Source organism: Triticum aestivum, chromosome 2D (assembly GCF_018294505.1).
Source record: "Triticum aestivum cultivar Chinese Spring chromosome 2D, IWGSC CS RefSeq v2.1, whole genome shotgun sequence".
NCBI classification, from domain to species: Eukaryota; Viridiplantae; Streptophyta; class Magnoliopsida; order Poales; family Poaceae; genus Triticum; species Triticum aestivum.
This window is the reverse complement of record NC_057799.1, coordinates 641,015,465-641,039,168: the sequence shown is the minus strand read 5'-3', so window position 1 is coordinate 641,039,168 and position 23,704 is coordinate 641,015,465. Positions and strand designations below refer to the sequence as shown.

At 42.0% G+C, this 23,704-nt stretch overlaps 1 protein-coding gene and 1 long non-coding RNA gene across 6 annotated transcripts; both read right to left on the bottom strand.

The window, feature by feature from the left end:
* Positions 1–344: 344 nt before the first annotated feature.
* LOC123055276 (uncharacterized) lies at positions 345–3,979 on the bottom strand. 4 transcript variants are annotated; one of them, XR_006426570.1, is made up of 4 exons: positions 3,684–3,979; positions 3,559–3,611; positions 1,127–3,449; positions 345–1,026 (listed from the first exon to the last, which is right to left on the bottom strand). It is a non-coding gene; the product is annotated as an uncharacterized lncRNA (long non-coding RNA). The 4 variants fall into 4 exon arrangements; XR_006426569.1 differs by having other exon boundaries at positions 345–1,005; XR_006426571.1 differs by having other exon boundaries at positions 345–2,007; positions 2,542–3,449.
* A 7,870-nt stretch (positions 3,980–11,849) lies between these two features.
* Positions 11,850–13,183, bottom strand: LOC123050694 (uncharacterized). Of its 2 annotated transcripts, none has more exons than XM_044473452.1 (3): positions 12,755–13,183; positions 12,421–12,579; positions 11,850–12,289 (listed from the first exon to the last, which is right to left on the bottom strand). In XM_044473452.1, the coding sequence occupies exons 1-3, from the start codon at positions 13,172–13,174 to the stop codon at positions 12,281–12,283; spliced, it is 588 nt and encodes a 195-aa protein (XP_044329387.1). In that variant the 5' UTR covers positions 13,175–13,183; the 3' UTR covers positions 11,850–12,280. The 2 variants fall into 2 exon arrangements, with proteins under 2 accessions (XP_044329387.1, XP_044329388.1); XM_044473453.1 differs by having other exon boundaries at positions 11,850–12,280.
* Between the last annotated feature and the right edge of the window lie 10,521 nt (positions 13,184–23,704).

Here is a 23,704-nt window from a genome sequence, read left to right as displayed (position 1 = left end):
TATCTAAATATGCAGCCTGCTACATATAACCCTACCCCCGATCCCCAATCCTCTCGCTAGGATCTCTCCGGATTGATCAACTCCTTCTCGTTCATCCCACACACATAGGTGAGAATTATTTGAGGTTCTTCGCTAGAAGGAAGGAGTCAAGCCAATCATCAGAAACATCAAATAATCACCTATCCGAAATGAAGAAATCATCCTCTTTCCATCTTCGCCAAGATATGTTGGGTGGTTCCTGCACTTTAATTAACATGTGGTTGCGACGGCAGCAACGTGATAAAGAACCACATCAGTTGCCTCTCTCATCTGACACATGACACCCTCTGTTCTTCCATGTCATGAAAAGGGGAATAGTCTTTTTATCGGTAAGACTGAACACAATTAATCTGTATAATTAACGACACAAAGGTCTAGCTAACAATCAACCATCGTAACCACAACTGGGTACATATATTTTATGAACCTCAAGCTGTAAAAATAAGAAGAACTTTAAGCAAACAGGGAGAAAGTAGGATGCTCTTGGGCAGAATTTGAGAGGAGGTGTAGGGAGCACTTGCGTTGTTCCTGTTCGCTTAAAGCGTAGGCGCCTGGTTATCCCCAAAGGAAAGTGCCAATATACATGAGAATAATGATGAGCAGAAATGCAGAATATACATTGCATAATGCCCCAATAATCTGTTAAAACAAGACTGTCATGCAAAGCTATACATCTAAATAAACGTGGGCTTAACATACTTAAACCGATCTAGGGGATGAAAGAAAGTTAAGGTACTCTTTCAGTAACCTTTCCAGAAAAAAAATTGATCTAGGGGATAAAACAAAGTTAAGGTATCCTTTCAGTAACCTTTCCAAAAGCAAAATCCTTCATAGCTTAACACCAGATTAGTTTAGCTACCTCAAAAAGTCTAAAAAATTGCCACGACCAGAAGATTAACACTGATAATATGAACCAGCAAGCTAAAGCTTATATGCCACATTGCTCAATCCTGTTGATGGCAACTTCTGCAGTTAATTGCATTGAAGCTTCAGATAGAATAGAACACATAAGATGCATCACTATTATGTGCATAAATGAGTTAAATGAATACATGTTAGTATTGCAAGATGATTATGTTGTTCATACCAGATAGTATCTCCATCATAATCATGTGTATATGCATTTTGGATCAAACAGGAAGATACGGAACCTTGGTAGTTCCTGGAATACACAAAGGCCATAAGGTGGTTCATTACAGTAAACAAACCAACTTTTTTCATCATGGAAATAATATGTGCAGGTACTATTTCGTACAGATGGTGATTATTCAGTGTTTTGCTTACCTGATGGATTATTTCCTGGTCGATGAGATCTATGCTCTTACCATTATTAAAAAAAGGGATAAGACTTATATTCTCAGAACTACTTGAAATCACCAAATTATTTTTAGATTAGCACAAGAACAGAGTTAGAACTTCGTATCTCTAATACCTCTACTTAAAATGGCATTTCAAGTACTGGCAAAACCTGCCAATACCAATACATCAACACTTCCAGCAGCAGCTAATCGTGCCTTCAGATAATAGTATAATTGTATGGTGAATCAATCAGCTAGCTCTTTTGTACTTGCCTATCATGTCGCGTCCGGTCAGTTCGGAAAGTAGTCCAGTAAGTCTTCAGATGTGCGTGATTGCTAGAAAAAAACACCTCATGTCGCATCAGCAAGGTCAGGTTGTGCCAACATCACTAAAATTATAAGTGTTTACAGGGCCTCGTACAACCCGGAAACACCGGTGTGCTCGGCGGCGGCTCCTTGGAAGACCAGCATGTTGCATCCGAGCAGGTCGCAACGTGTGTAGCCCGTGAGGGAGGCAAGGAGACACTCAATGCTTTAGTAGTTCTCACTTGCCATTGCTTTTATGAACCAATTGCCCACAAAAACATTCAGCTTTAGGACAGAAATTGGCAATGCTTTAATAGTTGACAGAGAGCTTCTTTGTCAAGTGTTTCACAATATAACTATCTGGCTGAAAAGGGGTACAAAAAAAGTTTATGAGAAGTCAATTCTCTAACCTACAATGGTAAGGACATGTCAGCTTGGCAAGGAGCTACCTTGAACTTCCTTGAACAATATATTATGGCGGAACGGCAACAAAGAAAATCAAGGAAAGACATCAGCCGTAACTGATCGGCAAGCTTGTTTTTATAATTTTCTGAGTAATTTTCTATTATGACATTCTTACATTCAATGTTTTCTTCAAGATGGGGGCTTATATCCTTGTTAGGCAGTGAAGATGCTCTTGTGGGTCACATAACACATGTTTCACTCGCTGAAAATTAACATGAGTTCGCATATGTAAGATAGACCTGCCTAAATTTAAATTCATATTTTATAGAATAATACTTTAAAGAATTAGCACCCTGGTGTGTGAAATGTAAGGTAGTGCTATTTGCGTACGAAAAATCCAAGGAAGAATTAGCACCCAGGTGTGTGCAAAACATAGTGATATTTGCGTACATAAGTTTAGTACTTCTAAGCGTAACTTGTTGACGCCACATACCTAACAGTGCTCATAGAAGCAAGCCCCACCAGTGCCAACCTTCAACTTTCAATATCTTGAGTTCGATAGAAATCTCACTACAGCGTCCCTATCGACGATAGAAGCTCAAAGAAATATCCATCCTCCATGATCAGCATAACAATGTTATGCATCTTTCAGTTTTTTCAGAAATTACATAAGGTTAAATTAAACATTAAAAACAGTAACTATACAAATAATACATAACAACAGATAAGGAAATAGATAAGGCACACTACAATTTTCACATAATTCCAATTAAATATATACAATATCGTCTCAATTTTGATTGTGAGACTCAAAGTTGTTTACTATTTTCCTTTTTCAGGCTTCCAAGTCCATAGGCAGCTCCCTATATTTAAATTGGTATAGTGATATAAGTGTATAGCAGGGGAAGAAATATGGTGTCGTGACTGCATTAGTTCATATTAAATATTTGAGGATAATGACTGAGAACAATTATGCTGAAACTAAACCAGATTAATTAGGAGTACAGAAGCAAATCTCTTGTGCTTTTCTAATAGAAAAGTACACAATTAGTATGGCAATGACATCTATTAGTTTATAGAAAAGGATATATAGAGAGGTCTGGTCACATAGGCATCCCCATGAGATGTCTTTACCCTGAGATTTTCTAATAGAAAAGCACACAATTAGTATGGCAATGACAACTATTAGTTTATAGAAAAGGATATATAGAGAGGTCTGGTCACAGAGGCATCTACGTGAGCTGTCTTTACCCTCAGATATTTACACAAACTGTTATTGCACACAATCCAAGGATCCCTTCATTCAAGCATCTCATATATCATAATACTCTTACACGAGACAAAGAACTGGATATCATCGTGGATGCGGTCACTGCTTAGGCATACTGTCGAACACCAGAACTGCAAACCAGTCATGGGGCATTCAACATATATTTTTGAGGAAGAAGTAGAGCATTGTGCAGAGTACTGCACTCGGATTAGCATAGAGACGCAGGAGTGGCGTACTTACATGCGAGACGCCGTCCTGAGCCTCACCTAAGCCGCCTCACCACTCTCTCCTCGCTGCAGATTGACATAGTCAAGAATCAAAACGAATTGAATAAAACAACTTTTACTGATTGTACAAGGACGTACCTCAAGTGGGCACGGCTAGCAGGACGGCGTTCCGGTTAAGTCCATGTTCCAGCGAGATTAGAAGGGCTTGATGGCAGGAGCTTGCAGGTTGAGGAGGCTTCAGGTGGCGCCAGAGAAGATTGAGACGGATGGGGAAGGGAAGGCGAACAGGGCGGCGGATGGCAGAGAGACCGCGCGCGTCAGCGGCAGCGGATGGCCGGAGAGGCGGCGTGCGGCAGCGGCGGCGGCGGCGGCGGCGGCGTACCCGCACGCATCGAAGGCGAGCCCTCGTGCTCGTGTTCGCCTATATTTTTCTGTTCGCTCGTAAGGCCCAAGCCGATCCACAAAACGTTTTCTCTATATAGACTTAAAATAGAACTACGCGTTCAATACGTAATTCATCAGGGACTTTTTTGCAAGAGCGCCGCGACGGTGAACAGGCCCAAGTCGGTAGGACGCAGCGAACAGGCCAAAGTCGGTAGGACGCCGCGAACTGTGAACGAAAACACGCCTTAGGTGTACAGACGAAAATATTAGTACCACCTCGAATATGTTTTAAATTCAAAATGAAAGCGTAAAATCATAGGAAGAAGCGTATTGTGACAATGAACCCACGGAGTCAATCCGTGCTTTATTATTACTAGCACAAATGCCCGTGCGTTGCAACAGAAAAAAAATTCTGTTCTTATAAACCATGCCTGGTCGTGTCGAGGAACTATATCACGGGATAAGTTGCTTATGATAAAAAAATGTATAATTTGAGGATCACGAGTTCATGACATGGAGCTTAGGACATGGGTGTGATTCAGAGTAAATTGATCTGCTGACAACATTTTCTTTTCGTAAAACTTTTGATCTATTCTTAACATCATGGCAACATAAAGAACATCAAAAATAATAAAATGTAGTAAGTAATAACAATTACGTCGAGCATTTCAATGGAAAATAAAATTGTTGCAAATTTACTTCTAATATTAATGCCCATGACAACGTCTGGGAAAGAAACCTAGTTCCTATGAACAAAGATAGAACTTGGGGTACGATTCGAGTAAATTGATCCGATTAACAATATTTTCTTATGGAAAAAGTTCTGTTTTATTCATAGCATCATTGTGATAATATAAAGCACATTAAAAGTAATTAAATTTAATGAGTATTCAAAACTACATCATATGTTTCAACGAAAAATAAAATTAACACAAATTTAGTAAGGAATATTAATGCCGATGGCAACGTCCTCCTCTACCATGCATTATAAACCATTGTGCAACATCCTCTCCAATCATTGTGCAATGTCTTCCTTTCATTATTTTGTTGTTACTTGTGCGCCCAATCCCAATGGATGGTACTTTCTTTCTACCTTGCATGTATGTGAAGCCCCATAATTACCCCACAATTCTGGGAATTATTTCCTACCCAATCGATGATGCATCTTTTTTTTAGATGCATGGCAAGCCCCCATGGTTGCGATGGTCAAGACTCGAGACTGCACTTGGTAATTCTACACAAATATGGCAGTGGAAAAGAAAGATAAGGGTACCTGTCCACGTAATTGAAGCTTGGTAGTGGTCATGGCATGCTGGTTCAATTAGCTTGGAGCAATCCCAGGTCAAGGTCACAACAACGGTGATTTGGATGCATGCATGGTTGTAAAGCTACATCGACAGCACTCGGTCCTTCAGCCTCTGCCGCTTTTTTTATCTAATGAATTTTGCTGCTCTACTCCTGCTGCTATTGTATCACACAACATAATTTGATCGAAAGACGAAATCTGCGTCCACTGCGACCACAAGGCTGGGTACGAATCCTTTTGTGACTGTGATTGAGACGTGTGTTCTCGACGAGTTCATTTTAACTGCGTCACCTGCATAAGAGAACTCGGCAAGGATGGTCCTTGTCGTCGGCAGCGGCGAGGCCGCAAACAGAGGAGTTGAGCCGGATAAGCTGCAAGACGCTCTTGTAGAATGCTGGCTCAGGTATGCGGCTCGACGACTGCTTTCGGAGACGCCGAGTACAAACGCCACGCTTGAACGATTCTCTTTGAGAGATACACGTACAAGGCCGAGATACACGTACAAGGCCAATGCTAGCTAGCCAACGCTAGCGCCTTGATTAGAACATATAAGTTGAGCGGATCGATTTCGCCGGCTACGGACGCACACACGATGAGATGGTAGTCGACGATAACAGGCTTGCCGGCGGCGCGCGGTGATCAGTACGTGCGCCAACGCTGAGGACGTGGAGGCGGAGCAGAACTGATTTCTTCCAGCGGAGGTATCCATCCTCTCCGTCCAGAGCAAAGGCAACGGCGGCGACGATATTGATCCCTTCACATCTGCCGTGTTGTGATTCTTCCTACGATCTCACGATTTGAGCAACGACTTCGATCCCGATCTAGCATCGAGGTGAGAAGCGGCGGCGGTGGCGGCTTCGTGCGTGTGGAGGACGAAGGGATTGTGTGCGTGATGTCTTTGTTTGCTCGTAATATGTAACCTGGTGGAGGCCCTATGCTTTCGGGAGGAGTCATGCCCGTGCTCTCTCCTTCGAGGCCCAATACAATCCTGGTGGCCCAATCGATCGAATCGTCATCTTTCTGCGACACTTATTATTATTATTAGAACCACCCCACGTATTAGTACCACCTCACGTATATGTTTTAAATTCAAACTGAAAGCGTAAATTCATAGAAAGAAAGCGTATTGTGACGGTGAACCCAAGGAGTCAATCCGTGCTTTTTCTTAAGCATGGCTTTTAATCTCTTTAGTGACCGGTCCAACAGCTGCTAGGTTCTTCTCCCTAGCATTCAGCGTGCCCACCACCGTTCTATTATCCAGCTCAACATGCAGCTTCTGCACATGCGACTCCGCAGCTAGTTGAACTCTCATTCTGCATGCAAGGATTTCTGAAAACTCTGACTGGAAACGGTGGCAGACCGCCCCTCGGAATGCACCTGTGCGATCCCTGAGCAGCTTGCAATTTGCACGTACATGCATGACATATCTCAGTAATTTGAAATGAGCCCAGTTTCATTGAACCGATGCTTGGCGCAAGGGACGCAGGAAGCAACGAATACCGATACGACTTCCCTACTTCCAGATCAAGAGAACACGCAAGAACATAAAAAAAATAGCACGAAGTTCATGGCATATAGAAAATTAACAGGTCGATATGGAGGAGGCGGAGCTTGGCCTGCCACTATGCTCGAGCTAGCAGGGATGGCCGAGCCGCCGAGGTCAAACCACCACGGCACCACCGTCGTGGGCATCCTTTTGCCGCCTTAGCTGACGCTCCACCCCTGCCTCTCGTCCGCTCCTTTCTCTCCTTCCTCACATCTCTCCCTGTCCAAACTCTCTCTTCTCTCCCTCGACAGGAACCGGAGAACGCCGCCGCCATGGGCGGCCATGGAGCTCAGTGCCCCGCCTTCCTCCACCTCGCTCGTGACCCCCTCTACACCGGATCCACCTAGAGCCAAGCCTTGTGTCACGCCTTCCCCGCTGAAACTGGCGTTATCCGGATGAGAACTCCAGCGCCGCCCACTTCGATCCCGAGCACCGTCCTCTTCGATCCCTGCACCGAGCGAGACGACCTCCGCGTTGACCACGCGCTCGATCTGGCAGCCCAGCCGCTCGCCCGCGTCTGAGCCGCGCCACCCCCCAACCAGCTCTTGCAGCGCCCAGCCGGCCCACACCAAAAAAAGTCAGTTCTATGCAGGCCCAAGCCCAGCAACGAAACTAACGAATCTAGGAGTACGTAAGCGATTTTCGTGCGATGTAACGACAGAACGACCGCGGAGCAACAGTACCACCTCGGATGTAGAAAATAATATAGGTGAAAAAACTGAAAGTGTAAATTCACGGGAAGAAGCGTATTGTGTGAACCCGACAAAGTCAATCCGTGCTTTATTATTAGGGATTAGAGATAGACTAGCACATATGCCCGTGCGTTGCAACGGGAGAAGTAATTGACATGTCCATAAAAACGTATATCAATGGACACAACAACATCCGGATGGTGCCACCTCACAACAGCACGGATACGCACGCCGAGGCTGAAATCCACTCCCTCCTTTGTTGTGGTTATATGTCACGAAAGTCTTAAAAATAATTATTAACGCAAGATTGCTGGACTCCGGAAGGATTAAGTTGAAAAGCTTACGAAAACAAAATAATAATAATGAGGCAAATTTGACCTACACTACCTCAAATTCAACGTGGTCAAATGAACAACATATTATAAAAAAAATTAGGCTAGCTATGCAACTACACTGGACAAAAAACCATCCTAAAACCAGAGATTTGTCCATGAAGCATGATGAATGTGCTTTCTGTTTGCAGAAGTTGGACTAAATTATGAGGCAGGACTTTCAACACCTGGGTGCCCCTACACTCTCAACAAACAGTAAATTCAAAATAAACTGAAAAAAATCTAAAACTTTGAGAGATCAAACATGATCAAACATTCTATGTTTTTGCAAAGTTTCAGCTACAAAAAACATGCGAGGAGCTCTCGCCTAAAAAAATCATAGTTCAAAGTTTATGTGCCAGAAAAAGTGTGCCAACCAGCTCTTGTAAGATGAAGACCGGCTCTATTCCAGGGGCGAACCTAGCTATATGGCGTGGTTTGGCGAACGCCATACCTAAGCTGCCGTGCAAATACGTATATATACTACTATACTAGTGTATTAGCCTGGCGTATTTTTCAGGTAGTAGGGCGTGCGCGTGCCTCCTATTGGGCTTGGTTACTGCCGATTGAATGACGGGCCGTGCCCATGGGCTGAAGGACACAGACGCACGACTGCTAGGCAGACTACGACTCTACGAGACGAGAATACGAGTCGTTCGTTGCTACTTTCTCGCAAGACGGAGGCGGCGCGGCGGCGCTTTAGAGGCTAGGGCACGGCCGCACGGACGCATGGCAGCGGGCAACCGGCAATCAATCACCGGACACCGTGGGCACGAAGGCGGCGACAGGCAAGACGGCGACAGGCTCCGAGATCAGCAAGGCGGCGGCCGCGACTCGTCGAGTCCGCAGGGTTTGCAGATGACACCGCCGAAGAAGAGGATTAAGTATGTAATGAAAGGTATAATTTAGTTGTACTTCTTCGGTTCTTCCCCTTGATCGCATCATTTCAATTGTGTCATGTATGTACTCAGGTTACTTGCTTGAACATTTATTTAATTATTCTACTGGTATTGCTCCAACATCCAATTAGTTTCTCTTGTGTTCTCTTATACAGATTTAAAGAGTATTTTTGCCAAAGCCAGTGGCACTAGCACCTCGAGCCCAGCTCCAACTTTGGAAGTAGTCGCTGAACGACAAGAAGAGCCTGCGCATCAAGAGAATGTGCGGATTGAAGTTTCAGCATCTGTTCAAGAGGAAGAGAATGAAGGCGAAAATTATATTGAGAATGAACCAATAGCTAGAGACGGGGGAGAGGGCAAGTTCATTGAGGAGTTGCATCCTGACCACATCCAGCCTGATCCCGGGCTTCGTATTCCAATTAATAATTTTCATCCCAACATTAGAGATGAAGTTAGATTGGCTTATGTGGCAAAGGGTCCAACTCGACCGGTCGGTCATACGTACGAACGTGATCATTTTGACAGGGCCTTTTGTGAAGCATGGTATGAAAAAAATCCTTGGTTGGAATATAGCGTGGAAAAGAATGCAGTCTATTGCTTTTATTGTTTTCTTTTCAGACAAGATCCGGTGGATGAAAAATTTGGTCATACTACCTTCACCAAAGATGGCTACAGTACTTGGAAGAATGCATACAAGGCATTTCCTCTTCATGTTGGTGGCCCCAGGAGTATCCACAATCAATCAAGGACAGCATATGAAGATTTTAAAAATCAAAGCTCAAGTCTGAAGCGTAAGGTTACAGTCTATAACAAAGAATCATTAATCAAGTACGAGACCCGTTTGGAAACATCTTTGGGGATTGTAAGTTTTCTTGCATTGCAAGGTGAACCATTTCGTGGACACAATGAATCTGCCCTTTCCTTAAATAAAGGTAATTTTCTAGAGATGCTTGATTGGTACAAAGCAAGAAAGGAGGAAGTGAGAATTGCGTTTGATGAGCTATGCCCAGGAAATGCACAAATGATTTCTTCAAAAATTCAAAAAGCACTTGCCAAAAGTTGTGCAGATGGGGTCCGAAGAGCAATAAAACAAGAGATGGGGGATAATCTTTTTTCGGTTCTTATTGATGAATCTCGTGATATATCAGTAAAAGAACAAATGGCCTTGGTTGTGAGGTAACCCATTGGTTACTTTATTATGTGTTCCGTCTTTTGCCTGGTAATCACCTTTTTTTCTAATTAACTAATTGTATTATTTCTTCTATGCCTTACAGGTATATGAGCAAGGGAGAAGTTATTGAAAGATTTTTGGGTATCAAGCATGTCAAGGAGACAACAGCAGAAGCACTAAAGAAAGCATTGGTTGAGGTTCTTGGTAAGAATGGGCTGCTTATTGCAAATTTACGAGGGCAAGGGTATGATGGAGCATCTAATATGAGGGGAGAATTCAATAGTGTTCAAAAACTTGTCCGAGATGAAAACCCATATGCTTTCTATATGCATTGTTTCGCCCACCGATTGCAGCTAGTAGTTGTTGCTGTCTCAAGATGCTGTTCTTCCATTGAGGATTTCTTTGAATATGTGGCCTTGATTGTGAACGCCGCTGGTTCGTCTTGCAAGAGGAAGGATATATTGCTTGATAAGCAACGCATAAATCTGTTGGCTAAGTTAGAGAGTGGAGAAATTTTCTCAGGAAGAGGGAAAAACCAAGAAACATCATTGGCTAGACCAGGAGATACAAGATGGGGCTCTCATTATAAAACACTAGTTCGTATAGAATCGATGTGGGATGCAGTTATACAAGTGTTAGCTATTGTGCATGAGGATGAGCGTAATCCATCTAGGGCAGGAGGTTTGGTGCAGATAATGGAGTCTTTTAGCTTTGTGTTCATCATGAAGTTGATGTTGCAAATCCTTCGCATTACAAATCAGTTGTCACTTCTCCTCCAACGGAAGGATCAGAATATTGTTCAAGCCATGTCTTTGGTTACAGATGTGAGGTCTTCCTTGGCCAACTTGAGGAACCATGGTTGGGAACCACTCTTTGAAGATGTCAAGATCTTTTGTAATGTTAATGATATTCCGGTTCCAAATATGGATGAAGTTGTACCGAGATTCGGCCGATCAAGAAAAGGAGGGAGAAATAATGTTACTCAAGAACATTTTTTTCGTGTTGATACCTTCTATGCAGCGATAGATGCTATCACCACAGAGCTGGATCATCGCTTTAATGACATGGCTTCAGAACTGCTATGTGGATTTGCTTGTCTTGACCCAAGAGACTCATTTTCCAAGTTTGATTTGGACAAAGTGTCTAAGCTTACAGACATCTATGATGCAGATTTCTCCAGTGATGACCGTAAGCGTATGAAAACCGAGCTCCAGTTGTTCATCAACCACATGAAAAGACATGATGACTTTAGAGTTTGTTATGATCTTGCAAGCCTAGCCAAGAAAATGTTTGAACTTGAAAGAAATATTATGTTCCCTCTGGTTTATCGCCTTATTGAGTTGGGGTTGCTTCTACCGGTGGCAACGGCATCGGTTGAAAGGGCCTTCTCAGCAATGAAGATCATCAAGACTGATTTGCGCAGCAAGATGTCCGATGGTTGGCTTGATGACTTAATGGTGTGCTACATCGAGAGAGAGATATTTAAAGGACTTGATCTTGCTGAAATTAAGAAAGAATTTCAACGTGAAGGTAGAAGAATGCCATTGCCACGTTCTATTTAATGAGAGTAAATCTTCATTATGGGTATGTATTCTTTCTAACTATCTTCACTTGCATAATGTTGTTTCTATCATTATATCCTACTAGTTACTAATTCATGATTTATCTCTGGTGTTTATGTTTTATAGGTCATTTTTATGCCGGTCTAGGTAATATAAATGGTTTTTTTGGCACTCAATCATCCATGTAATCTTCATCAGCTGAGGTATTTAGAGTGCCAATAGTTAAGTTTTGATTTCGGTTTTATTTGTTGAACACCAAGTAATATTTATTGAGTATTCTAGTGAGCACTTCCATAGTTGAATTATACATGGTTTTTTTGTTCATACACTCCGCCACACCTAGAAATTATTCCTGCGTTCGCCACTGCTCTATTCCTGCATAACAAATTTGGTGATTTTTGCTTACTGCATCTTTCCCTGACAGTCATCCATCATTATAATGGATAGTTTCCCTGTTCTTAATGTAAAGACAGTAAAAAGGAATAATTCTACGTGCACACCAAGGTGCATGTTTTATACCTTTTTTCCATTGCGATCAATCTTATATGTTTGCATCATTGATATCAAAATTATATCTTCCTTGCACCACGAAGTCATTAGTTTAAAGTGCAAAACTGATGGATAGAACTGGACGTACAATGGCGTACCTTGGATGGAGCACATACGTACGGTGTTTCGGAAACTCGGCGGAACAGCGAGATTGGAAAGTTGAGGCGCGGATGCAACCGATACCTCACACCGAGCTTGTCGGAGTTGATTGCGGTCATCTATTATCCCATGCCTCGATTTCTTGAATCATCATAGCTACGTATTCTCCCATTACATGCAAATCACGGGAGGAAACAATCAATGATTTGATTAGCATGGCACGGAGAGAGTCAGATCCACCCAATCTATCGCCGCATGGATGTGTCGGCGAAGATAAATCCAGTAAGGGTACTTACTGCTGGTCGCTGCTGGCCGCATACATGTGTCACGATCAATGATATAACTCGGCCGCAGCGGAATCCATCTGCCCAAAAGCATAGTTGTCGCTGCTGGTCGTCCCATGCTCGTCCCGTGCACTCCGCCGGTCGCCCCTCCCGGCCTCGAGGATCACAACTCTATAAGAAATCGGCCAAAATAAATTTCAACGTGCGCTACCAGCAAGAGCAAACGCCGTCCGATTCTGGAACGCGTGCAAAGAAACATAGAGAGAAGAAACGTTGGCCGTAGCTGAGCTGATGCGATTATTTCCAGAGGGCTCTCAGCTGATGAGAGAAGAAACATTGGCCGTACCTGAGCAAACGCCGTCCGATTCTGGAGCACGTGCAAAGAAATACCGTGCGCCAGGAGAGAATACGAAAGATCACAGAGCCATGGATGTCGACGGGAGGCGGCAAGTCGGACGCACGACTCAAACGATGAGCAGAACTGCAGGCTGACAACCTGTCGACGCAGCGCCGCGATACGATCTGATTTGGGGTTTCCATCGGGGGACTCGACTCCTTTCAATAGGTGCCTTCGGCTTGTGGAACAGGTAACGAGTGCACGTCGGGAACCACGGGGGCTTGCTTGATCAGGGTTCGTGTCGGAGTAGGAGTTGGCACCGGCGACCGGGGTGAAGGAGGAGCGAGTGGGGTTGGACCGTGTTGGTCGGTTACGGGAGGCGTGAGCGTCCGGGGTAGGGAGAGCGATGTGCGCCGAGAGCGAAGGCATGATTGTTGGACTTGGTCTCTTGGTTTCTAGGTACGCTCGTGGGCCAGATCAACGTGAGATACACGGGGTAAAAAAACCGACGAAAAAATATGTGGAAGAGGGACGAAAACAACAACGCACCAGGGGATATATAGATAGATTATTAGTACCACCTTGGATATACAAAAAAATAATAGACGTGTTGAAGAAAAAACTGAAAACGTAAATTCACGGAAAGAAGCGCATTATGACGGTGAACCCACGGAGTCAATCTGTGTTTTATTATTACTAGGAAAATTGCCCGTGCGTTGCAACGGGAGAAATACAAGCCTCCTAGCGACACAGATCCTCCTAGTGACCCATTCCTATTGCCACTTCTCCTCTTCGCCATCATCGCCAATTGTGGTCAGATTGTCCAGCTATTCATGATGAACATGATCAATCCCAAGGTCATAAGCTTGATCATCATATACTCCAGCATGCCGCCTAGCAAGCCCCTTTTCAACTCACTAAAAAACATAGCATGAAGGCCAACTGAGTAAACATAAACGTAAATTTGTGCTAAAATTTTATTAAGCATACATGTTAAATATAGCAGTTGAAACATACACGGCATCTCTGGACCTTGCTTCATGTCTTTAAGCACCAACAGTTCAGAGCAATTTTAAAATCAACAGAAAGTAGTATTAACCAAATCATATTTCATCAATTCAGCACCTGGTACAAATTATCTTCTCCATTCAATGCCAATTGTATTGCAATGTAAAACTTCATCAAAGTTTAATTTACTCCAATAGGAAAAAAACTATGGTAGTGCACATGTTACCTTGTGCATTATGGATTAAAATGAACCAACTATGTCACGGTCCTGATGCACATTAGTGAGTGAGTGTGATGTGTCATTACAATATGCAAGTACACTCAAGCGTGTACATTGAGTGTTGTAGGCCGCTTTCAGTAAGAAAAAAGAGCAGGTCTTGCTGATATAAAAGAAGCCCAACCTTCATTATCTACTTCATTAGTATAGAGGAAATGCAAGAACATGAGTTATTGCTTCAAGCGGCTTAATCAACATGAGGAAAATATGACCACAAGCTATGCATTGTGTTCTTATCTCCATGCTCTCCCTTGCCCTTTCAGATATTTCAAGTCACGTAGTTGTGTCCGTTGACAGGCTCACACCAATAAATTTTCAAAACATGTTTATGTTGAAATAACAAATATTTCAAATCAAAATAATCGATAGAATAGAAAAAATGTTTACAAATTTATTGTTCCATGTCAACTCCCTGTTTCTGAATTAAGTACCGGTTCAATTGTGTAAAGTTGATCTTTGGAATTATTTGTAATTATAAGAATTAAATAAATGAGAAACTTTTTTAGGGCTGTCATTTAAAATGTAAATACCCTAAGACAAAAGAACTTACACCAAAATTCAGTGGAGCGCAATTGAAAAATTAGTGAAATTACTTTTTATTTGTGCTAGGTTGATTGTCATAGATCATCATCTGATTCAGCTAGCCGATGAATGGTTTGTTTTATAAGGTCAAATTATTTATACATACGTTGAAGTGTATAGTACTCCAGAAGTTTTTTATGTTAATTAAACATGCACAGAAGGTCCCCGATGGCTCATAGTCACACTAATCTACACGGACTGGAAACTGAATCACCATGGATAACATAACATCTCCAGGCAAAACCAGAGGATCTCAATCTATTTCCCTACCGGCTAACATCTCAAAGAGTGAGCTTATGGCAGAAAAGACGGCAAAAAGGAAGTGTACCATCATGAAGTAATACATGAGTTATGTCAGCAGTCCATGGCAGTTTTGCATCACGTTCGTCTTGCTGTCGAAGTGAGAAAACTGACAGAAGAACTTAACATACACGGGCAATGTGGTTCCTAAATTATTTGCATAGGAAATTTGACATAAATTACATCATACGAGTAAAATTTATCAGATTCCAAATCGTGCATTCAATGAACCAGAGAACACATCATGGCTTCAAGGAATTGAGTTACAGTGTGATGTAATCAGGAATAAACATAGAAAAGCCCGCATTTGTACTACTTGAAAAAAATTAACAACTACACTTGACCCTGTGTATGTTCAATTGCTATTTTTCTGGAAACAGGTGTACAAATCATATTACAATGTCAAGTGCATCATTTACCTTTAGAATAGCAACAATGTCCTCTCTGTAGTTGTTCTGTAAATAGCGACAGAAAATACACTACGATGACAATTGCCACAATGCAATCGACTCATGCCCAAACACCTGTCATGTATAAACATACAAAACATGACAGACTGCCACAACTGAATGCTTGCCAATTCCTCAGATTACTGCAGGCAACTGAAGGATACACAAAGTCACAAATAGTCTTCGGTCTTAGTGCAGATGGAGGTACATCCTTAATTTATTTTCTCAATGCATCAATGCTGACTTCCAATAATATAAAAAATAAAATACGTAGCACATTTTTGTAAAAGTATGGAAAACAAAAACCTAGGGTAATGACGATGGAAGCTATGGTTGCAGGAACACAGTGAAAGATCATGGTGAAGAATAAAGCCCAGACGGAACTCATGCCTTTTTCAGATTTCAATTTCAAATAAATTGTAAATCATAAAAGGCTTGCTACTTCAAGGCCTAATATACTTAGTTTAACCTGTATCTGTTTTAATTCTGTTCTTTATCCTACTAGTTTTTTCTTTGCCAAATTACCCGAAGCTTATGCTATTTTCAATCCAATCGTGGATATTATGCCTGTTATACCTCTATTCTTTTTTCTATTAGCCTTTGTTTGGCAAGCTGCTGTAAGTTTTCGATGAAATCTTTAGTACTCTGTATGCCAAATTGAATGATGTGTTCATTCCAAAAAAATTTAAAAATGGGTAAAAGCCGAGAAGTTTTATATTTTTATATTATGAACCTTCGATTCTAAAATTTAAATTCTTCTACATTGAATGGGTAGCTACTGAACTTTTGGATTTGAAAAAAGTTTCAGAAGATATATCTAATGTAGATGGTGATTGATAGAGCAATTCTTGCTCATAAGTTCCTGTATGAGTACTGCGCCTAACATAAAGCTTGTGACTGGTAGTAAAACATCTATTTTTATTTTGAGATAGAGTTCGATCCTCAACTATTTCTCGCCATATCTTCTTACGAAGTTTTGTTAGGGCATCTACAACTGCCTCCGGTTTAGGTGGGCAGCTCGGCAAGTAGACATCCATAGGAATTAACTTATCAACTCCCCGAACAGTACTATAGGAATCCGTACTGAACATTCCCCCTGTAATAGTACAGGCTCCCATAGCAATGACGTATTTTGGTTCAGGCATTTGCTCGTATAATCTCACTAAAGAGGGAGCCATTTTCATTGTTACCGTACCGGCTGTTAAAATTAGGTCTGCTTGCCTAGGACTTGATCTTGGTACCAATCCATAACGATCAAAGTCGAATCGTGAGCCTATTAATGAAGCAAATTCAATGAAACAACAACTGGTACCGTATAGAAGGGGCCATAAACTAGAGAGTCTTGACCAATTCGAAAGATCATTTGGTGTAGTTGAAATAACAGAATTGGAACTTGTTTGGTCAAGTAAGGGAAACTCAATCAAATTCATAACTGTCTCAATAGAATCTTTTCCTTCTTTTTTTTGTCTAAATATTCAGTTAAGACCATTCCAAGGCTCCTTTTCGCCATGCATAAACTAAACCAACAACTAAGATAAGCACGAAAATCAAAGCTTCGATAAAAACGGATACACCCAATACGTCGAAACTCATTGCCCAAGGGTATAGAAAGACGGTTTCCACATCAAAAACAACAAAAACGAGCGCAAACATATAATAGCGTATTCGGAATTGTACCCAAGCCCCTCCCATGGGTTCTATACCCGATTCATAACTAGAAAGCTTCTCTGGTCCTTCACTAACCGGGGCTAAAAGTCCTGAAATCGAAAATGCCAAAATAGGAATAAGGCTTGCTATTATTAGAAATGTCCAAAAAATATCATATTCGTGAAGCAGAAACATAATGTACTCCCATTAATGTGGAATAGGCGGAACTTAAATTAGTCAATTCAATTCAGCATTGTCAATTTATCCAGAACTTCTCTCTTTTCCTCGGTGAAACAAGAATCTTTTTTGTTCAAACAAAAGCGCTTAGTTTAGCCTTTGTTTCCTCTGTGCTGCATCTTCTTTAAAGATTCATCCAATGGAATCCCAACTCCCTTTCTTTTGGATTTCCATTCTATTTAGATATGGTGTATGTAGATCTAATTCTTATATAAAGAAAACTTTCTCGTTTCACTTTGTCTCGCTTTCTCTAGAATCTCTAGAAAAAAGAATAGCTCTATCCTTTATTTAATATTTAATAATAAAATAATAAGAGACTATTAAATAAAAATGAGAATACTACTAAATTAGAACCTAATTAAGATAGTAGGACTAATCTATGCAGTAGAATTAATGAGAAGTAATACTATAAAATAAAAATAAAGAACTCTATTTCAGAACTATGAGACAGAATATTCTGTTTTCTTATTTACTCTTTACTTTATTTTTTCTATTTAAAGTTGATCAATTTACATAATGTATCTATAAACAAAGTAATAAATATACTTAAAACAAAGTAGGAATTCGCAAAATGGATAAAATCATTGCAGTTATTATAGGGAAGTCTAGAGATATCCTATTTGAAGGAGGACGGGATTCAAATCAGGGAAAGGATCCTTTCTTCTATTGATTTGATAGAAATTCGTTTTTCTTTTCCTGTCTGTATGATTTTGATTTTCGATGAATGAGCCTTTTGTAATGCTTTTATCTCTATTCTATGTCGCAGGCGCTTATCCAGTCTATAAACAAATACTAATGAGAAAATGAAAACTATACTAAACTAAAGAAAACATAGGATAGAGATCCTAAAATCTAAAAAAGGGCATATTAGGGCTATACGGATTCGAACCGTAGACCTTCTCGGTAAAACAGATCAAACGGATTATTATCGAAATGATTTGAACTGTTTCAAAGACCCAACATGCATTTTTTTGCATTGGGCTCTTTCATAAACTGATTTAAAGATCAGTTAGTCCACCATAGTTTTTCTTTACGGAAAGATAATGAGATGGCTCCCTGTGCTCTGATTGATTTACATGCTCCGACCATGTTGCATTTAGCTGGGAATGGTGAGAGCACAGGCGCTCGGCACATATATTGCATAATAACATCACGACACATATCTTTCTCATTAGGAATTAGGATACATGACTTACACACCTATCATCTTCCAACAGCCGTTTGAAACTTACATACAAATATTAGAAGTACATGCATCTCTTCTCATTGCACAGAGAGCAGATCACTGATTTGACCACAGAGAAGAATCTATCCGGGTCCAGCGAGCCTCCATCCATGTTCCTCCTCGTGAGGCCGGCCACCCAGCGCTGCGCCTCTTCTCCATCCAGACTGCACCACCAATGGATCTGTTCCTCTGGCTGCCGGCCCGCCCGGCCTTGTCTGGGCAGCCGCGCGCCGATCCCCACAATTCCTCTCGTCCCTATCCCTCGGCTGCGGTAGCCAGTAGGACATCCCGCCTCGGTGCATCACCCAGCCTCCGCGCGCCCAACCAAGCTCACCCTCGTGCTACCAATCCCTCTGTTTGCCCTTTGCCTATTTGATTTTGGAGCTGGCTTGTTGATTTTCTAAGCAACTTGTATATAAACTGGTGCGATTCGATGTAATGAAGCGAGGTGGGATTATTTGATGGATGAACGATCGACTGATCAAACTTTTGCAACCAGACGAACGAATCTGTTTTTTTTAGCGTAGACGAACGCTGTTTTTTTTGTTGAGAAAAGGCGAACTAATATGTTGATCGACACTGGCTGCTCCCCCAGTCGATAGAACGCTGGTCCTAGTCTCCATCAACTCTGGCCCATAAGATTACGTACATCATGTTACCTAACAGAATTGATAGCTAGATTAGCTGGTTGTGGTAATTGGAAAAGCCAAGAAGGTCTAGAGTTCAAATCCCAAAGACAGCAACTAATTTTTGCTGCTATCTCATCGACGAAAAATATTAAGGGGCCCAAGAAAAAATCATGTACGGAAGAAGTGAAAAAAAAAGAGGGAAAGATAAATAGATTAGTACCATCTTGGATTTTGGAAAAAATATGGACGTGTTAAAAAAACTGAAAGCGTAAATTCATCACGGGAAAAAGCGTATTGTGACGGTGAACCCGACAAAGTCAATCCTTGCTTTATTATTAGGGAGAGACTAGCACAAATGCCCGTGCGATGCAACGGGAAAAAAATAACTGTTCCTATGAATGGGCCAGGTCGAGCAACTATGCCATAAGACAATGGATGGATCGTTGATCAGGACATGCATGGGTATGATTCCCAGTAAATAGATTTGACTGAAGAGCATAACTTTATTAATAATTCATTCTTTAGAAGTAGAATATGAAGTAAATAGCAATATCAACAAATCTGAAGTAATAGCAGCAGCGAGCTAACCAATCGAGTGTGATAGTTGCAGTAAGCATCTATTCAAAAATAATAGTGCAGCAAGCATAATCTGCTCATATTTTTTAGTTAAGAAATTTTTTTTTGTGTGAAACTCGCATCAAAACGTATTTTATCAGAAAAATATTATAGACACTTATCTTTTCTTGAAGGAATTCATATTAACATGTTTGATGCTTCCTGGGTTTGAATTGAATCTGTAAATATATTCCAATAAAAAAAAGAATTTGTAAAATATATGCTCGATACCCTGAACTGAAGCCATGACTCTGAATTCTCCCTCATGATACTTCCTATGTTAATTATCTATATCTACTCCGTGCTTCTTTTAATTCAAAAAAATATAGCCAATTTAGTTCACAAATGACACCAAGATGACCAGATCATATGTTCAAGTCACAGCCCAGATGCGTACCAGAGCACTGAAGCGAACAAAAAAATATCTAAGGATGCGTCCTTCCTGATTCATGTTGTTCTTGATGCCGAAGGAGCGTGGCTTGTGTAGAGAGCAGACCATCAAATAATTACGCACACCAAGCCCAGCACGCTGGACACACGCCACACACATGACGACGGAGACGCATGCAGCCGGCCAGCATGCTTTGCCGCCCGAGTGGTGCACATGAGCGCGCATCGCACGTCATGCTCGCCGGACACCGTTACCGGACGCACGCGGCACACCCGCCGTCCTCGTCAAACCCACCGTATGCTGCTAGACAACGGACGTCTCGGTCGTCTCGTCCTCGTGTTCCCTTCTTCCTCCTCTCCAGTCGGGAACTGCTAATTCCCTCGATAGATTAGGCGGGCGTGTAGGCGACGGACGGTCTCGAGCGTTGCCAGAAAGCGCCACGGGGCTCTGGGACTCGCTTCTCAACTGGTTCCGAAGGTTTGCCGCCTAGCCCTCCTCTTCCATCCTTTTCGCTCACGGTCGGCAGGAGGGACGAAGCACCCTGTGGAATTTGCCTCATCGTATGCCTCCTCTCGTCCGATGGCTCCATCTGCTAGTCCGCCTCTACCGCCGGACCCACCTTTTGCCTTCTCTTTCATGAGCCAGTATTTATTGAAGGGTTAGAGGCGGCAGCCAGGGTTATGGAGATTGGTGTCTCGTGTATATATAGATAGATTAGTACCACCTTGGATATAGAAAATAAATATAGACGTGTTGAAGAAAAAAAACTGAAAGCGTAAATTCACGGGAAGAAGCGTATTGTGACGGTGAACCCACGGAGTCAATCCATGCTTTATTATTAGGGAAAGATAGCACAAGTGCCTGTGCGTTGCAACGGAAGACGTTGTTATCTGTCTCTGAAAATAAAATTCCTCCGACTTATTTCCGTCCTTCATCGTCTCTTTGTCCCAGTCTGTTATCAACATCTCCTAAGCCCCATTGTCCTCATTCCCGCCTCTATTGGACGATCATGTATAGCCTTGGCAGCGAGCTTCTTCGCATTCATTAATGCAGCCTCTTGTTGGAATGTGATGTTTCGTCGTGTAAGTTGCATGCTCAAATGAGATAGAGTAGAGAACATAGCTGTGGTGGTCATTGCATGCATAAGATGGTGTAGAGAAAGAGGTTGAGAGTATGTTTTAGTAACATCAAATAGAAGCCATTGAAGTAATAATTGTAATCAGCTAGCACAAAAAATCTGCCAGCCACTTAATTAGTCTGAATCCTGTTTACATAACGTGCAATGCAAGTATGCATGAATCCCTTTCCTAATTATCCCACGCACCTTTACTATTTATGCAGCATACATAACGTGTCTTAGGAATCTCTCTTAATTGCCCCTCATAATTCACAAGCACGCATTAGGAATCCTATTATATTATGCAGCAAGCATTCAAGCGTGTCTTGGGAAGGAATATTTCTTAATTGCCCCGTTTAATTGCCCACCATATTTGTCAATCATGCATTAGGAATCCCTTTTTTATTATTTCATATAGTACTGATTCCTTCCTTGCCCCGTTTAATTGCCCACCATATTGTCCTTCCTTCTTTTTTGAGAATCCTTCCTTGCTTCCCTCCTTCCTTCAATATTTTCTTTTTTGGGCACCCTCATCATCCTCTGATTACCAATTTCCGGGCTGGCTTATTAGGATGATTGATGACAGGTAACTTGAACATGTATATAAATTGATGGTTGTCCTTGTAAAAGGGCGAGGTGGTACTATTTGTTTAGAAAACCAAGCGAAGATAAATAACATGGGCCAACCTAGTTCAGTTGGCTGGCGCTAGAGGTATTGTGTGGAAGGTTGCGAGTTCAAATCCTATTGCAACCATGTATTTTTTTCCTCCCTGCGTTGCACTGAAGATGGGCCAACGTACAGCCAGAAGGACCAAGTCTTTTTTCCTTCCTGCGTTGCACTGGAGATGGGCCAACGTACAGCCAGAAGGACCAAGTCTTTTTTCCTCCCTGCGTTGCAAGCTAGGCGAGCGTACAGCCAGAAGGACCAAGTCTTTGTCGTACCGGCAGGATCGTAACAAGCATGTATTTTTTTCCTCCCTGCGTTGCACTAAAGATGGGCCAACGTACAGCCAGAAGGACCAAGTCTTTTTTCCTCCCTGCGTTGCAAGCTGGGCCAACTTACAGCCAGAAGGACCAAGTCTTTTTTCCTCCCTGCGTTGCAAGCTGGGCCAGCGTACAGCCAGAAGGACCAAGTCTTTGTCGTACCGGCAGGATCGTAACGATTTTGACGTACAGGAATAGTACCACCTCGAATATGTTTTAGATTCAAACTAAAAGCGTAAAATCACGGGAAGAAGCGTATTGTGACGGTGAACCCGACAAAGTCAATCCGTGCTTTATTATTATATTATATATAGCACAAATGCCCGTGCGTTGCAACGGGAAAAAAAACAACGGTTCCTATGAATGGGACAGGTCGAGCAACTATGCCATAAGACAATGGATGGATCGTTGATCAGGACATGCATGGGTATGATTCCCTGTAATTTGATTTGACTAAAGAGTGTAATTTTATTGTTAATTCATTCTTTAGATGACTATTGGTACATTCTAAAATTTAAAAGTAAAACATGAAATAAATAGCAATATCAAAAAATTTGAAGTAATAGCAGCAGCAAGCTAACCAATCGAGTGTGATAGTTGCAGTAAGCATCTATTCAAAAATAATAATGCAGCAAGCATAATCTGCTCATATTTTTTAGATAAGAATTTTTTTTTTGTGTGGAACTCGCATCAAAACGTATTTTATCAGAAAAAATTATAGACACTTATCTTTTCTTGGAGGAATTCATATTAACATGTTTGATGCTTCCTGGGTTTGAATTGAATCTGTAATATATTCCATAAAAAAAGAATTTGTAAAATATATGCTCGATACCCTGAACTGAAGCTATGACTCTGAATTCTCCCTCATGTCACTTCCTATGTTTATTATCTATATCTACTCTGTGCTTCTTTTAACTAAAAGAAATATAGCCAACTTAGTTCACAAATGACACCAAGATAACCAGATCATATGTTCAAGTCACAACCCACCCCTCTTCTCCTACTATGCAACCACGCAATTAGAGATGCGTACCAGAGCACTGAAGTGAACAAAAAAAAAACCAGGGATGCTTCCTTCCCGATGCATGTTGTTCTTGATGCCGAAGGACCGTGGCTTGTGTAGAGAGCAGACCATCAGATAATTACGCACACCAAGCCCAGCACGCTGGACACACGTCACGCACATGACGACAGAGACGCATGCAGCCGGCCAGCATGCTTTGCCGCCCGAGTGGTGCACATGAGCGCGCATCGCACGTCACGCTCGCCGGACACAGTTACCGGACACACGCGGCACACCAGCACAGCCGATGTCCTCGTTAAACCCACCGTCTGCTGCTAGACAACGGACATCTCGGTCGTCTCGTCCTCGTGTTCCCTTCTTCCTCCTCTCCAATCGGGAACAGCTAATTCCCTCGATAGATTAGGCGGGCGCGTAGGCGACGGACGGTCTCGAGCGTTGTCAGAAAGCACCACGGGGCTCTGGGACTCGCTT